Raw genomic sequence first — 17,602 nt, forward strand, 5'->3', positions numbered from 1 at the left:
GTCCTCGGTGAATAGCAGGAATGCTAAGGAGAATTAATGTTAATGTCTGAGAGCTGTGGCATACCTTGACTTTGTCCCACGAAGAAACCCCAAGGAGGGTTCCTGTAAAGTATTGGGGAACTCTTGGGTGGAAATAAAAGTAAAACGGGGAATGTCTGCAGGGGTTTTTTCAGAGGCTAAGTGTTGAGCTTAACTTTGGCTAATACAAAGACTCGCGATCAGTCTCCTGATGAAAGACGTTCTTTATTGACCACCGTACGCTGGGAGAGAAAGGGCTGAACAGTCCAACACTTCTCTTAAATTACATCACAGTGGCATTACAATTATACGTTTTCCAAAAGACATTTTACCTGCCCTCTGGCTCATCAAGAGCCAATCATCGTTAGTACAAGTGAATCATCATTAGTAAATGTCATATACCTTGACAAATTACAGCTATTCTCTGACAGCATGGGAACAATAAGTTCCAGTGGTTTCTACCTGATTTTCCCATGGCCACCTATTGCCAGTTCCAGACTCTCTTATCTGGTTGAAGACTCTGCCTATTCATTGAGTTGTCTGAAATCACTAGCTTGTCCTTGTTCAATCAATGTCTCTTTCACTGAGCTGTCTGGTATCCATGCTGATAAGAGCTATGCTTCTATGTTTGTATTGTTATAAGGAATGTGGTTCACTTTACTGGCCTATTTCCCATGATGTCTTAGAACCCTGTGCCATTAGCCAAGATGTATGTCTGTTCAATAATACTTTCAAAAATACATGTTTAAATCCTCTAACTGTAAGAAGTCTCACAAAAAAAATCTTTTCTGCACTCTTTCTAGTTTAATACAAGAAGTCTCAAAACACCAGGTTAAAGTCCAACAGGTTTATATGGTACCATGAGCTTTCGGAGTGCTGCTTCTTCATCAGGTGACTCTATTTCTATTGCTCTAACAATTTCCCATTGACATTCTTGGCCTTTATTTATGAAAATTAGTTATGTTGGAGAACCTGCTTCAACACTGACAAAGGAATAGTTTTTTTTATGTGAAATCTTGTGGCATAATTCTTTCACTTTATGTGCATAGATGTGTAAGCGGCACGGTGGCACAGTGGTTAGCACTGCTGCCTCACAGCAACAGGGGCCCAGGTTTGATTTGGGCTTTAGGTGATTGTGTGGAGCTTTCACATTCTCCCTCATGGGTTTCATCGGGGTGCTCCGGTTTCCTCCCACAGTCCAAAGATGTGCAGGTTAAGAGGGTTGGCCATGCTAAATTACTCCTTAGCGTCCCAAGATGTGTAGTTAAGAGGATTAGCAGGGGTAAATATGTGGGGTTACGAGGATCGAGCCTGGGTAAGATGCTCTGTCAGAGTTGGTGCAGACTCAATGGGCAGAATAGCCTGCTTCTGCACTGTAGAAATTCTATGACTGTATTCTATGAAGCCTGAACCAAGGCACTTAAGAGTCCTCAAATTTTAAATATTGTGGCTGAACACTCACTGGGATATCAGAATGAGCAGCTCGGAGTTAAAATGAGGCGAACTGAACAGAGAATTCCTACACTGCAGGAGGCCATTTGGTCCATCGAGTCTGCACTGACTCTCTGAAAGAGCATCTTACCCAGGCCCACCCCCTCTGTTCTATCCCGAACTGCTCACAACTGTCATTTGTAACTATACAGTTGGGATTTGCGAATTTTAAAGCTAATTAATAAATCAATGGGAAAATAGAAATACACAACTGTCGTTTAAGGTTAAAATGGCCTTATACACAATCAAAAATGTCCTTATGCACAATCAGACATCAAGAGTGGATATTTAGGTGTTATACGAGAGGCCCATTATTAACTCTGAAACCATAAACCCTCCAGTTTGAATTGTTGGATTGGTGTGCGAGGGGGGGAAAATAGGAATGAAGGTTAAAAACAAGTTTGATGATACATTACTGCAAATACCGATCTTCTACGACAAAAAGCCAGTAAAAGCCTGTCTATTTCCAATTTAACATTTCCACCATCCAAATTTGTCCACACTTTCCAGAGATGCTCCCACGTCGGTGAGCTCGCATTGCAGTGTGGGTATTGTAGTCCCCTGACCCTCCCGCTCCCAGCTCCGGACTGGTCGACTGAACTACAAGTTCCGCGGTGCACCGCGCCGCGAGCATGCGCCGTGCCTTCCCCCGCGGGGCCGGGGGGGGGTTGCCTCCACCTCCTGCCCTGCTTCCCCCCTCCCCCCACGCAGGGGCTGGGAGGGGCCTGGTGCCGTTGGTCGCCATACTGCGAGCGGCCGGAGTTTGGGGCGCTGGGGTAAGCGTTTGTCTATTTTTTCTCTTTTTCCTCAGTCGTCCGCCGCTGTGGCGTTGCGATGGTCAGGGTCTGAAATGGCCGCGATGTCGGAGGAGAGGGGGGGAGGGGGCGCTCCGTAAGGGAGAGGCGAGCGGGCGGGTTTATTGGGCGCGCTGCGCACATGACAATGCGGTGTGAGGCGGCCGACGTGCCGACACTGAGGGGAGGAGGAGGAGGGGGGGGGGGGGGGGGGTCGGGCCTGGCTTGGTCAAGGGGCGGGTGGTGCACAGAGTGAGACAGAGGTATTTTTTTTAAAAGGCTGAACGATGGGCGGCCTGTTCCCAGTCTACACTTGCAGTAATCTAGCTTCAGGGGGTGGGCTGCGAGAAGGACAAGCGGGGCGCTTGGCCTGGCCTGGGTTGGGCGGGAGAGCGAGTTGAAGCAGCAAGGCACCTCGCCGTTAAGTTTGAATCGTTTTTTGAACGGCCGGAGGTGAGCGAGCGGCCTCTCGCCTCCCCTCAGTAAGTGTGAGAGAACCAACCCCCTCGCTCCAAGCTCGGGTCACTTCAGTCCGAATCCACCCCTCTCCACTCACCACAATGCCATCTTTCTCTCCAAAAGGAATTGATTTATTTTATTTTCCCACGTATTTGCCGAGTCTGATGTGTGTCTCCCCCCCCCCCCCCCCCAAGGTATTAGTGAACCTTCTCACCCATCTATTTAGCTCCAGGTTTTTGTTCAGAGGCCGCGGTTTCTTTTTTTTTTAAAAAAACCATTAAAATTTACACTCCCAAACGCAGCAAAAGCCTGCTGGATTTTTTTCAATGTAAGGAAGGATTTTGGTTTCCCTCCTGTTACTGTGATTGCTTCGCAACGAACAGTAGTCATTCATTCACTAGTGGGCCGCCGATGGATTTTCGCTTTGTGTCGGTTCAACCATAACCCTTCTGTACTTCTAATATGTTGAAGTGCGTTCATTGCATGCGCTAAGATTTTGTTTTGCACGTTTTTATATTTTTCCAGTTCTTGGCACTTCACTGGGGTTTGTAGTAGACTTCGAAGAAACGATGCATATTTGAATGTCTGTAGCTGCACCTCCCCCTTGATCTTATTCGGGAGTTATATGCCACTCAACATAATGATGACTTTGAGGGTTGGGTTTGATGTCTGCCCTTATTAGAAGGGATCCCTCCAGCCAATAAAAATGAACCTTTCTGAAGAACGGCAATCTACTTATTTTAACTTTATTTTGAGCTGAACGGTTTTTTAATATAATGAGTTTAAAAATGGTTTACTCCTTTGTACAAGTTTTTTGATAAAGGGACTGTTGTATTTGATCACCAAACTTTCCCTAATATCAAAATCTGGTTATATTTATTAAGTTAATGGGTATATTTTTTGTTGGTCCTCAGCTACTTTGTCTTAACACCACAACTTAATTTTGTACTACCAGTGAACTTAACCAGTTAGCATTTGGTTTTAATTTTTAAAAAAGTGTACTGGAAAAACAGCTGGCCGAGTAGCATCTGTGGAGAGAGGAAGTGTCACTGATAGAGTTCCCCTTGTCCCCACTTTCCACCCCCACCAGCTTCTGTATTAAAAGGATCATTCTGTACCAACTGCAACATGATGCCACCATCAAACACATTCCTCTCCCTACCCCTATTCTCATTCAGAAGACACCATTCCCTATGTGACTCCCTAGTCCTTTCCTCTTATTACCTCTAACACTTCATCCCCTTTATCTTCTCCACCTTCACTGTCCAAGGCCTCAAACACACCTTACAGGTGAAGCAATAATTTGCTTGCACTTCTTTCAGTTTAGTCTAGTGTATTTGCTGCTCACAATATGGTCGTCTCTACATTGAGACCGAGTGCAGACTAGGGGCGGGATATTACAACCCTGCTCGGGCGAAGTTGTAAAATCCTGCCTGAGGCCAACACAGATTTCGGTTCTGTGGGAAAAATTCCGGCCTAGGTGTCTGTTTTGCAGAACACTTTTGCTCAGTCAGAAAGCATAACCCTGATCATCTGGTGACTTGCCATTTCAATTCACCATCGTGTGTTTGCTCATGTTGCAGCAGCCTGATGGCAGAAATGTTCCAATGAAGCTCAATGCAAGCTGGAGGAACAGCACCTCATCTTCTGGTTCACAGTTTGCTTGACGTTAAGTTCAACAATTTTGAAAAGCAACTGGAATTCAACCCAGAGAAGTGTGGGGTGATGCATTTGGGGAGATAACACAATGCAAAAGATTATGCAATAAATGGGAGGATACGGTGAGGTTTAGAGGAATCAAGACCTGGGAGGGAACGTCCACAGATCTCTGAAGGTAGCAGGACAGATTGAGATGGTTAAGAAGGCAAATGGAATCCGTTCATATATTGAGACATGGAACATTAGATCAGGGAGGTTATGCTAGAACTGTATAAAAAAATTAGTTAGGCCACAATTTGAGTGTGGCCATCTCATTACAGAAAGGATGTAATTGCATCAGAGAGGTGATTTATGAGGATGTTGATAAGACTGGAAAATTGAGGAAAGATTGGATGGAATCCCTGCAGTGCAGAAGGAGGCAATTTGGCCCGTCGAGTCTGCACCAACTCTCTGACAGAGCACCTTCCCCATGGCCAACCCTCACCCTATCCCTGTAACCCCGTGCATTTACCCTGCTAATCCCTGTAACCTACATATCTTGGGGCACTTGGGGCAATTTGCCATGGCAAATCTACCTAACCTGCACATCTTTGGACTGTGGGAGGAAAGCCAGAGCACCTGGAGGAAGCCCACACAGACACGGGGAGAACGTGCAAACTCCAAATAGACAGTCGCCCAAAGCGACTTGAACCTGGGTCCCTGACACTGAGAGGCAGCAGTGCTTGCCACTGATGGTAGGGTGGGGTTGTTCTCTTTGGAACAGAGGAGGTTGGAGGGGAGATTTGATCATAGAATCATCGAAATCCCTACAGTGTAGAAGGATGCCATTTGGCCCATCGAGCCTGCACCGACCACAATTCCACCCAGGCCCTATTCCTGTAACCCCTCATATTTACCCTGCTAATCCCCCTGACACTAAGGTTCAGATGTACAAAATTGTGAAGGACCTGGATAGAGAAAGGCCTATTTAGCAGGGATGCAAGTGACTAGGCGATTAGGATAAGCATTTTCACCCTGAGAGTTGTGGGGGTCTGGAGCTCTCTGTCTGAAAAGGTAGTAGAGGCAGAAACCCTCAACTCATTTAAAAGTTGTCTGGATATGCACCTCAAGTGCCGTAACCTGCAGGGCTATGGACTAAATGCTGGAAAGTGGGATTCGGCTGGGAGACTCGTTTTCCGGGCAGCGCTGACACGATCGGCCAAGTGGCCTCTTTCTGTGCCATTGGCATTCAATGATTCTCTGAACTTTTCCGATTTCTACCAGCTGCAGCATAATCTAGTCTACTCTATTATACCCAACACTTCCATCACCCGCGGCACATTCCCATGCAATCGCAGAAGGTGCAACATCTGCCCCTTTACCTCTTCCATGATCACCATCCAAGGTCCAAAACACTCATTCGAAGTTAAGCAGTGTTTCACTTGCACCTCTTCCAATTTGGTCTATTGCATTCGCTGCTCCTGATATTGTCTCCCCTACATTGGAGAGACCAAACGTAGACTGGATGATCGCTTTGCTGAGCACCTTTGGTCTGTGTGCAATCAGGACCCTGCCATTCCTGTTGCTTGCCATTTTAACACACGATCCTGCTGCCATGCCCACATGTCTGTCCTTGGCCTGCTGCAATGTTCCAATGAAGCTCAGCGCAAATGGAGGAACAGCATCTCATCTTCCGACTAGGCACGTTATAGCCTTCCGGTCTCAACATTGAATCCAACAACTTCAGATGATTAGCTCTACCCCACCTTAACCCCTTTTGTTTTCATTTTATTTAATTTTTAACTGTCTCTACCTTTTATTTCTTTATTATCCTTAGTTTAGAGTTAAGAAAGCCCACCAACGCCTCTACTTTCTCAAGACTAAAGAAATTTGGCATGTCAGCTACGCCTCTCACCAACTTTTACAGATGCACCATAGAAAGCATTCTTTCTGGTTGTATCACAGCTTGGTATGGTTCCTGCTCTGTCCAAGACCGCAAGAAGCTACAAAAGGTCGTGAATGTAGCCCAATCCATCACGCAAATCAGCCTCCCATCCACTGACTCTGTCTACACTTCTTGCTGCCTCGGAAAAGCAGCCAGCATAATTAAGGACTTTATGTACCCCGGACATTCTCTCTTCCACCTTCTTCCGTTGGGAAAAAGATACAAAAGTCTGAGGTCACGTACCAACCGACTCAAGGACAGCTTCTTCCCTGCTGCCGTCAGACTTTTGAATGGACTTACCTCGCATTAAGTTGATCTTTTCTGTACACCCCAGCTATGACTGTAACGCTACATTCTACACTGTCTCATTTCCTTCTCTATGAACAGTATGCTTTGTATAGCGCACAATAAACAATACTTTTCACTGTATACTAATGCATGTGACAATAAACAGATCAAAATTATTTTTCTTTCCCCCCTCTCTTTTCCCCTATTTTATCCCCCCTTTTCTTACATTTTCTCCCTCTTTGCTTCCCTTTTCCCCTTATTCTCAATGTTACCTCTCTCTCCCCTTCCCCCACATCTTCATCTGTCTCAGTTTACCTTCTGATTTCAGCTTCTCTGCCGTTTGGCCATTCACACCATCTATTCTCTCTATGGACTGCCATCAGCACCTCTTAGCCTTTCCCCTTTTGTGGCTATGATTCTTCTTTCATTCCCTCGCCCTACAATATAAATATCTCCTACCTTCTGTGCATTTCAGCTTTGACAAAGGGTCATCTGGACGCAACATCAGCTCTTTTCTCCTTACAGATGCCAGACCTGCTGAGATTTTCCAGCATTTTCTCTTTTGGTTTTGTATTCTATGAAATATGTCCCCCCATTTTAATTTTTTCACCCCTCCCCCACCTAGTCCCATTCTGTATTTTTCTCATGTTCTTGCTTTCAGAGAAGTGCTGACCTTTATTCAGTTATGAACACCTAGTTTGGACCAAATGTTTTGTTTCTCTATTACCATCATTATTACTCCTTTGCCTTGTGTTCCATGGCATCTTTGTCATTCAATCTCCCCTGACCTCTCCCATCCCTGATCTCTCTCGCTCTGCCTGTTCCTCTTCCTTTATCCAATAGCATAAACCCATCACATCCTTGCCTCTCAGTTGTGAAGAAGAGTCATATTGGACTCGAAACATTAATTCTGTTTTCCTCTCCTCAGATGCTGCTAGACTGGTTGAGTTTTTCCATCACTGTTTTTATGTCAGATATTTAGTATCACAGTATTTTGATTTTATTTTAGCATTAGAGTTTTTGTTTTGATTCAGTTATTTTAAATTAAAGTTAAATTATTCCTTGCCCATGCCATCTATTTCCTGAATAATAATAATGTATGCATGGAGGAAAATTGATGTTATGAATGTGCTTTATGTAGAAAGAACTGAAATGGAAAGGGATCAGAAAAGGATTCCAATTTCTGGAAGACCATTGGACATGTTAATTACTCCAAGTGAAGTTTTTTTCTGATACCTGCTGAACGTTTTTCTTTCACCAGTTTTAACCTTTGCTCCCATCCTGATTCAGTATCTAGCTAGAACTAAAGTCCTCGCAGGGATGTTAATCAATACCGTGGAAGAAGGTTTAGTTTTGCATGTACAAGGATGAGATATTAGAGAGGGAAACAAAGTGCACACAGAGGATAAGGAGGGGCAAATAAATAATGCAGCCAAAGAATAGTTCAAAAATAGGAAGAATCAGATGGGCAAATTCGCAGCAGTCTAGTCTAAGATGAGTTTGGATTGTATGTGCGCAAATGCAGGAAAAATATGGGTGAAGAATCACAAGCGCATATGAACACATAAGAACATAAGAAATAGGAGCAGGAGTAGGCCATCTAGCCCCTCGAGCCTGCCCCGCCATTCAATAAGATCATGGCTGATCTGAAGTCGATCAGTTCCACTTACCCGCCTGATCCCTATAACCCCTAATTCCCTTACTGATCAGGAATCCATCTATCCGTGATTTAAACATATTCAACGAGGTAGCCTCCACCACTTCAGTGGGCAGAGAATTCCAGAGATTCACCACCCTTTGAGAGAAGAAGTTCCTCCTCAACTCTGTCCTAATCTGACCCCCCTTTATTTTGAGGCTGTGCCCCCTAGCTCTAGCTTCCTTTCTAAGTGGAAAGAATCTCTCCACCTCTACCCTATCCAGCCCCTTCATGAGCTGATGGTAAAGAGGTAATAAAGTAGCAGTGTCTTAGAGGAGGTCTTAACATTCCTGGCCTTCAAGGAAGCTACGGAAGGAATAAAAGGTTGTTTGGGTGATGGCAGAATTAATCCAATAAATTGTTATAGCATTGGAGAAGGGTGGTGTAGTTAAGGGGGAGGGGACATGCACACAATTTAGTTACTTAGAATTGATCTGGGAATATATTGCAGGCATCAAATAGTGCAAAGGAAATAATGGAGAAAATTTGCAGGCATTTGCAGAATGAACTACACAGTGGTGATAATAAGGGGCTTGATTTATCTTATAATAGACTAGGATAGTAATCATGTGAAGGGCGAAGAGATGGGGGAACTCCTGAAATGTCTGCAAAATAACTTTTCTTGATCAATATGTCTCCAGCCAATGAGGAAGGAAGCAGTGCTGGACCTAGTTCAGACGGGAGGGAAACTTAACAATAGTGTTCTCCAGGAGTTGGTATGAGGACCTCTTACTCTCTTTGAGATACAGTAATGACTTGCACATGAGTAGGCAGAACATAATGAAGTTTACCAATAATGTATGAAATTCGGTAATGTAGCAAACAGTGAGGAGGGCATGGACTAGTGAAATGGGGAAGACACATTTTAGATCAAATTTAATGCAGGGAAGTGTGAAGTGATACAGTTTGGTAGGAACATTGAGGAGAAACGATACGACTAAATGGTACAATTTTAAAGGGGTTGCAGGAATAGAGCAACCTGGAGTATATGAATACAAGGATAAGTTGCGAAGATAAATTTTTTTTCAAAACATTGTTGGATTTATTAATAGAGGAATGCAAAAGGAATGATATCCTAAACCTTTTTAAAACATTGGTTGGGCATCAGCTGGAATGTTGTGTTAAATTCTGGGCACCACCTTTTGGAAGGATGACAAGATCCAAGGTGTAAAAGAGAATGACTAGAATGATACCAGCAATGAGGGACTTCAGTTGTATGGGGAGACTTCAGAAGGTGGGAATATTCTGCTTAAAGCAGTGAACATTAAGAGGAAAGATCAGACTTCCACAGGCCTGAAACATTAACTGATTTGATTTATTATTGTCACATGTATTAGTATACAGTGAAAAGTATTGTCTCTTATATGCTATACAGACAAAGCATACTGTTTATAGAGAAGGAAAGGAGAGAGTGCAGAATGTAGTGTTATAGTTAGGGTGTAGAGAAAGATCAACTTAGTGTGAGGTAGGTCCATTCAAAAGTTTGATGGCAGCAGGGAAGAAACTGTTCTTGAGTTGGTTGGTGTGTGACCTCAGACTTTTGTTTCCCTTTCCCGATGGAAAAAGGTGGAGGAGAGTATGCCTGGCATGTGTGGGGTCCTTAATTGTGCTGGCTACTTTTCCATGGATGGATATGAGGCTGGTTTGCGTGATGGACTGGGCTACATTCATGACCCTTTGTAATTTCTTGACCCTATTTCCACGATGCTGCCTGATTTGCTGAGGATTTCCAATATTTTGTTTTTATTTTACATTTCTAGCATCCACAATATTGTCCTTTTGTATTAAGGTTAAGAGGAGGTTTTATAGACTTAATCAAAATCATGAATGGTTTTGATTGAATAAATGAAGTTTAACTGTTTCCAGTGGCCAAAGGGTCAGAGGCAACATGAGCCCTTTTTTAATGCAGTGAGTTGTAAATTGAAATCTGTCTCGTATAATCTGCCTAAAACAATGGTGGAAGTATATTCAGTTGTAACATTCAAAAGAGAACTGGATAAATATATGAAAGGACCAATTTTACAGGGCTACAGGGTGAACAAGTAATGAATGAGGTTGATTGGATAGGTTCACCAAAGAACCAGCACAAGCACAGTGGGCTGAACTCCTCCTGTGCTCTAATGATTTTATGATCATGAGATAACCTTGAAGTAGTATTCTAGGATTTGATGTTGGTATCATTGCTGTGCTGATATTAATGATGGTACAAAAGTTTAATACAAACGGCACTATTGGGATTTGGTTGGTTGGACAGGGAAGGGATATTTTTAAGGCAGGCAAAGCACCTGTAAAAGGAATTGGATAACATTTTAATAAAATTCCAACACGAGTCTGTTGAGTAAGAGAAAAAGATGTCCTGCATTATAGATGTCCCGCATTATTGATGCCCTGGCCAAACTTCGAACATTGTGTTTATTTTTAGGATCGCATTTACTCTCCTTTCAAGACTAAAGAGCCTCAATTTCTTAAGTCTGGTTTTTGTAATTGAATCCTTTCACACGTCATCAGTGGTGTGACTCTTCTCTGCACTGCTTCCATTGTTTGAAAGTTTTCCTTCTATTTTGGTGACCAAACCTGCCCATAAGTCAGTGCATTCTATCCAAAGCATTGTAACATTATTGCATGATGTCTTTCAATTTGTACCAAACCACCCTTGCAATTATTCTATTCACTTATTTTGCTATTTCACAATCATTTGAGATGTTAAATGCCAAGTTTGCGATTGCAACCAGATTCCTTTTCTGTTCTATTACTATTTCCCATGACATGCAGTTTTCCTACTTGTGTGCAATATCTTGCATTTTCTTCTTGAATCTGTCACTGATTTAGCCTGTTGAAGATTTTATCCGTCAGTCAGAAGGTTGTGGGTTCAAGTTCAACACAATCTAGGCTGACATGCTGCAGTATAGAGGGAGCTCGAGGTGCTGATTTTCAGATGAGACATTAAATCGGGCTTCTGTCTGTCCTAATAAAAGATCCAATGACACTTTTTTGAAAAGATTATCTGAGTTATTGTGTGTTGGACCATACTGTGTTTAAATTGGCCACTGTGATTTCCTTCCTGCATTGCAACAGTGCACCACTGTAGAAAGTGCTTTGGACATCCAAAGGTCATTGAATAAAATCTTTCTTCATAAGTTATATTTGTAGGTTAGAGTAGTGGCCTCAGCATGATGTTTTGGGGTAACGCTCCACTTCCCCAACATTGTTGACAGTTTCTTGCAGCTGTCTTCCTTTCACTTAGTTTCTTAATAGCAGGTTTTATGATGATTTCCCACTGGTTTCAGTAGCAAGCCTTATATTTAAAAGCTTTATGGTAGAAACTGGAAGCAGGAGTAGGCCGTTTGGCCCTTCGAGCCTGTTCCGCCATTCATTTTGATCATGGCTGATCATTAAATTCAGTATCCTGATCCCCCCCTTCCTCCCCATATCCCTTGAGATCCTTTTAGCCCCAAGAGTATATCTAATTTCTTCTTGAAATCAGACAATGGATAATCTGACATGCACCACATTACATGATTTCCATTGTCTGTTTGGAATTTCACTCTCTTAAAGTCAAGGAAGTTTGTGAGGTTGGTACTGTCTCCTCAAAACATTGATCATTATTACATTATTTTCATAGGTGCTGATCAGGTTTGCTCCTGATGAGCAGTTCTGTTATTCTCAGATATTGATTTAAATTGATGGATTTGGAATGGTTTGGATTAGGTTTTGTCCATGCCCTGAATATGATTATGGAATTAGCTTGTTTCTAAGCCGGCAGTTGTATCTCCTTAACTTCATTGACAGTATTGAAGGTGTTTTTAAAGAAAATAATTAAATGATGTACATTCCCCCCTGACAATATAACACTTCTTACATTCTTCAAACATTTTCTTATTCACTCTTTTTGTCTCCTTACTTAATTACTTTCCAAAAAATGAAGTTACATATATTCTCTCTGCTTTTAAGTGAGATAAAGACCATTGCTGAAAATGCAGGGTCGCTGATTGTATTGAGGAGGGAAATGGTAATAATTGGTATGGGAGAGAAGAGGAGGAGGGCCTAAACACTCCTTAAATATCCTCCCTTTTCCAATATCATCTGAAGGGATACAGCAGCAATGCAGGCTGGTAATGCTTTGCCCTGTCATGTGAACCCAGTGGTGTATGTCATGCGGGCTACTTTACAATGAGAGACATTGCAGCCAACCATGGTCATGTTATTATCTGTCACCAATATGAATGTTTTCCCAGTAGAAATCATTGGATAGTGATCAGAGGACACAAAGGCCATTAGGTTGCTCTAGGAGGTCGTGAGATTAGAAGATTTTGATGCAGTTATCAGAATTTGGAACACTTTACACAAGAACGGATTCTTGCTAAACTGAATGGAGCATTCAGCCAAGTTAACTGATAAAGATTTGATTTATTATTATTGTCACGTGTTAACATAGTGAAAAGTATTGTTTATTGTGCGTTATACAGACAAAGCATACCGTTCATAGAGAAGGAAATGAGTGAGTGCAGAATGTAGTGTTACAGTCATAGTTAGGGTGTAGAGAAAGATCAACTTAATGCAAGGTTAGTCCATTCAAAAGTCTGACAGCAGCAGGGAAGAAGCTGTCCTTGAGTCGGTTGCGACGTGACCTCAGACTTTTGTATCTTTTTCCTGACGGAAGAAGGTGGAAGAGAGAATGACCGGGTGCGTGGAGTCCTTAATTATGCTGGCTGCTTTGCTGAGGCAGTGGGAAGTGTAGACAGAGTCAGTAAATGGGAGCCTGGTTTGCGTGATGGATTGGGCTACATTCACGACCTTTTGTAGTTCTTTGCAGTCTTGGGCAGAGCAGGAGCCATACCAAGCTGTGATACAACCAGAAAAAATGCTTTCTATGGTGCATCTGTAAAAGTTGGTGAGAGTCGTAGCTGACATACCAAATTTCCTTAGTCTTCTGAGAAAGTAGAGATGTTGGTGGGCTTTCTTAACTATAGTGTTGGCATGGGGAGACCAGGACAGGTTGTTGGTGATCTGGACACCTAAATACTTGAAGCTATCGACCCTTTCGACAGGGTCTACATCAACCGTTGATGTAGACAGGGGCATGTTCTCCTTTACGCTTCCTGAAGTCGATGACAATCTCCTTTGTTTTGTTGACATAAAGGGAGAGATTATTGTTGCCGCACCAGTTCACCAGATTCTCATTCCTGTACTCTGTCTCGTCATTGTTTAAGATCCGACCCACCACGGTCGTCAGCAAACTTGAAAATCGAGTTGGAGGGGAATTTGGCCACAGAGTCACAGGTGTATAAGGAGTTGTTAAAAAAGAAAGTAAAAGATTATGGGGATAAGGCAGAAAAGTGACTCTTTGGCTTGGCCCCTCCCTATCTTGATGTCCTCCTCCAGGCCTACAACCCTCAGATCTCTGTGCTCCAACAATTCTAGCTGATTATGCATTCCTATTTCCATCACTCCACTGTTGGTGACTGTACATACAGCTATTGTACTGTCCTAACTATAAAAATATGTGGTTTGCACACACAGGTTCAAAGTGACACACAGCAGGTTTATTGAAAGAGCTGTGGCCTGTACAGCGTATAAACTGAAATGAGAAGCAGGAGCCTCTGAAACACCCCAAATGACATCACCATCAAATCATATGACTGCTTCTTAAAGCAATCATGCAACTACTTACATATATGACAATACCTCCCCCTTTGGTCATGATAAATTATGATATTATGATATACATAAGATCAGTGATCCTCTTGACCCAGTATTATGCATCATTGCATCATTAATCATTATATACAGTCAATAAGAAAGTCAGGAGGAAGTCTATTCCTCTTTGGGTGTATACGACTTCTGGAATTTGATTGTCCTTGACCCTAGAAGTATGATTAGAACTTCAGTAGATGCTTCTTCTCTTGGAACGAATCCTGTGTCATTCTCACTCGATAAAATGGCAGAGGCACAATCATCAGGCAGTCCAGATACAGCTAAGTCTTCCATAGTAGTGTTCACAACACCAGGGCCTAAAGAAGTTGGTGGTTTTGGAGATGATTCTGAGAAATCATTTCAAGATGATAACAATTGGTAAGCATCTTCGGTTTGAATCCTGTAAGAAATTGGGCTTGTTTTTGCTAAAATTATGACTGGTACCCATTTCTCACTTGTGGCATAATTACACGCTGACGCTCGATCTCCTTGTTGAAATGAGCATTGTTTTGCCCTAGCAACATGTTGTTGGCGCTCTACTATCTCTGAAGTTTCTGTTGATAAATTAAATGTACCTCTCAACTTTCTCTTTAAGATCAGTAATGCAGGTGAACTTTGAGTAGTTGCATGAGTAGTGTTTCTATAAGATGCCAGAAAGCTATTCACACTGTGCTAACAGATCTTGCTCTTTTGAAGCTTTTAAAGAATGTTTCATGGATGGTACAAATCTTTCAGATAATTCATTGGTTGATGGATGATAAGGTGCAGATTTTATATGCTGAATATCATTTACTTTGAGATAATCCTCAAACTCTTGCGAACTAAACTGTGAACCATTATTGCTAAAAATCTGTTCTGGTTCACTGAATCTTGCAAAAATTTTGTCACATTTTTCAATGGTTTGTTCAGATGTATTAGATCTCATGATAATGACTTCTGGCCACTTTGAGTGTGCATCAGTTAGGACTAAGAACATGTGACCCTCAAACAGACTAGCAAACTCTACATTCAATTGTTGCCCTGGCATTTTAGGCCACCTCTGAGGGTGTAAAGGAGACAATGGTGACGATACTTTATATTGTATGAGTTTGTAGAAAAGATCAGTGACCATCTTTGCAACTGACTAGTGACTAACGATTGCATGCTTTTAAACAGCCCAAAAGCAGTAGTTAAGGCTCAGTGATTAGTCAATAATGTGAAATGATGACCATATAAATAATGATGAAACTTTTGTATGCCAAAAATTATACTCAGTGCATCTGTTCCGAGCTGAGCATAGTTAGGTTCAGCACTAGTCAGAATATGCAAAGCAAAATATATTGGTTGTTCTTCTCCTGAAGAATAAAATATGAAACGACTGTCCTTACTCCTTAAGGTGAAGCATTGCAAGCAAGCAGTATTGGTAACTTTGGCTTTAAATGAACCAATACTTCAGACTTTGGCAAAGCATCTTTGACATAGAGCCATACAGTGCAGAAAAAGCACTGCACCAACAATAACTATCACTAAAGTTGCGTTAATCCCATTTTCCAGCACTTGCTAAATGTTATGATATTTCAAGTGCTCATCCAAATACTTTTTACGGTTTCTGGCCTCCATTACCTTCCCAGGCAGTGCATTCCAGATTCTCACCACTTTGAATGAAAATTTGTTTTCTCAAATCCCCTCTGAATCTCCTGCCTCTCACCCTAAAACTATGCCCCTCGTGATTGAGCCCTCAGCTAAGGGGGACAGCTGCTTCCATGCCCTTCATAATATGTGCACCTCAGTCATGTCTCTCCTCATCCTTCTCTACTCTAAATAAAAGAATCCAAGCCTATCCATTCTCTTCTTGTAGCTCAAATGCTCCATCCCAGGCAACATCCTGGTGAATCTCCTCTACCCACTCAGTGCAGTCACATCCTTCCTGTGGTGAGGTGACCAGAACTGCACATCCTTGTATGCTTTCTCATATGCTGTTGTCCAGGCCCATAACTATTTCATACATAACTACATTATTGAAGCCATTGCAAAATTTACTAAGTTAGGAACAAATTTGCCATAAAAATTTACCAATCCTAGGAAGGAACTCAGTTGCATCATATTCTTCTGATTTGGTGCTTGTAAAATAGTGTCCATCTTTTTAGGTGCTATATGTAGGCCTTTACTATCGGTGATGTGACCTAGACACTGGACTGAAGTCTGGAAAAAGTTGCACTTTTCTTAATACACAGACCATGTGCTTAAAGATGTTCCAATGCTACTTCTAAATATTCAAGTGCTTCTGTTCACTGGACCCTGTAATTAGAATATCATTCAGGAAACATTGTATACCTGAGAGACACTTAAAATCTGATCCATCAACCTTTGGAATAGTGCTGGTGCAGATGTTATTCCAAAAAGCAATCTTTTACAATGAGAAGGACCTTTATGAGTAACGATGGTAAGCAATGTTTGAGATTCAGTGGCTATATTCATCTGTAAATATGCTTCTGAAAGATCAATGTTGCTGAATTTCTGTCCATCTGATAACCCAGCAAAGAAATCTTTGATTAAAGGAAGCGGACATTGATCTCTCGACACTGGATTTATGGTTGTTTTAAAATCACCACAAATACGAACTGAACCATCTAGTTTCATGACAGATACAATGGGAGTAACAATAATTTTACTGAAAGAGCTGTGGCCTCTTCAGAGTACAAATTGGAACTAAAAGCAGGAGTCTGTGAAACTCTGAATGATATCACCATCAAATCATGTGACCAGCTCTTAAAGCAATTATGCAATTTCTTAAATATATAACACTAACCAGATCCTCATCTCTGGAATTCCATACCTAAAGCCCTCTGCCTCTTGATCTCACACTCTCCTCCTTAAATCCTATGCCTTGAGTATATGGTCACTGGTTTCATTATGTCCTGATATGAATCGATACCAGATTCTGTTTGATAATGTAGTAGTTCTCAAACTGGGGCCTGTGACTTTCCTGGGGTCTGCAAAAGAATATGAAATGAGGCTAGAGTGGAATGAGGACACTTAAGTGCAGTATATAGCTCGCTGTCTTACTTTGGAGAGGAGTGTGCAAAGGCAGACAGACTTGCACTGAGAAGCATGTGTCTCACTAATATCTTGAAGTAAATTGAGCCATACACCAATTGGCAAAGGGTCGATCAGATCAGAAATTGAACATGAGACTCAGAGTTGTGTAGAAAGAGGGGGTTTTGATTTATAGGGCACTGACACCAGGACTGGGGAAAGAGGGAGCTGTTTCTTTGGGATGGGCTCCACTTAAAATGGGCTGTACTTGTCCTGGTGAATTGAATTGCGAGGGGTATCTTCATTACAGAGACATAGTTGCATGATAACCTAGGTTGGGAAATAAATATTCCAGGGTATACCACATTTCAGAAAAGGTGGAGGAGACCTGATTCTAAAGGATGACATAATTACAGTAGTGAGAAAGGATTTTAACTCAGATGATCATGAAGTTGAATCCGTTTGGATGGATATTAGGAATGACGAGGGTCAGAAAACATGGGTGGAGAAATTTATAGGATTCATGACAGTAGTTACATCATTGCGCAGTGCATTAAGCAAAGA

General features: G+C 42.1%; 1 protein-coding gene across 9 annotated transcripts in view; it reads left to right on the forward strand.

Moving 5' to 3' along the window:
- The first annotated feature begins 2,156 nt into the window (after positions 1–2,156).
- Positions 2,157–17,602, forward strand: part of nutf2 (nuclear transport factor 2) — a 56,479-nt gene continuing 41,033 nt past the window's right edge. For 2 of the 9 annotated variants that reach the window (XM_078210969.1, XM_078210974.1), the window contains exon 1: positions 2,157–2,285. Coding sequence is in view for 1 of the 9 variants with exons in the window: in XM_078210968.1 (XP_078067094.1) it covers positions 7,786–7,849 (64 nt within the window). In the remaining 8 variants the exon portion in view is untranslated. Of the gene's footprint in view, positions 2,286–7,780; positions 7,850–17,602 lie in introns of those variants that run through there. The other 7 variants (XM_078210975.1, XM_078210971.1, XM_078210976.1 and 4 more) reach the window with 6 other exon arrangements.

Source organism: Mustelus asterias, chromosome 4 (genome assembly GCF_964213995.1).
Source record: "Mustelus asterias chromosome 4, sMusAst1.hap1.1, whole genome shotgun sequence".
Classification (NCBI taxonomy): Eukaryota; Metazoa; Chordata; class Chondrichthyes; order Carcharhiniformes; family Triakidae; genus Mustelus; species Mustelus asterias.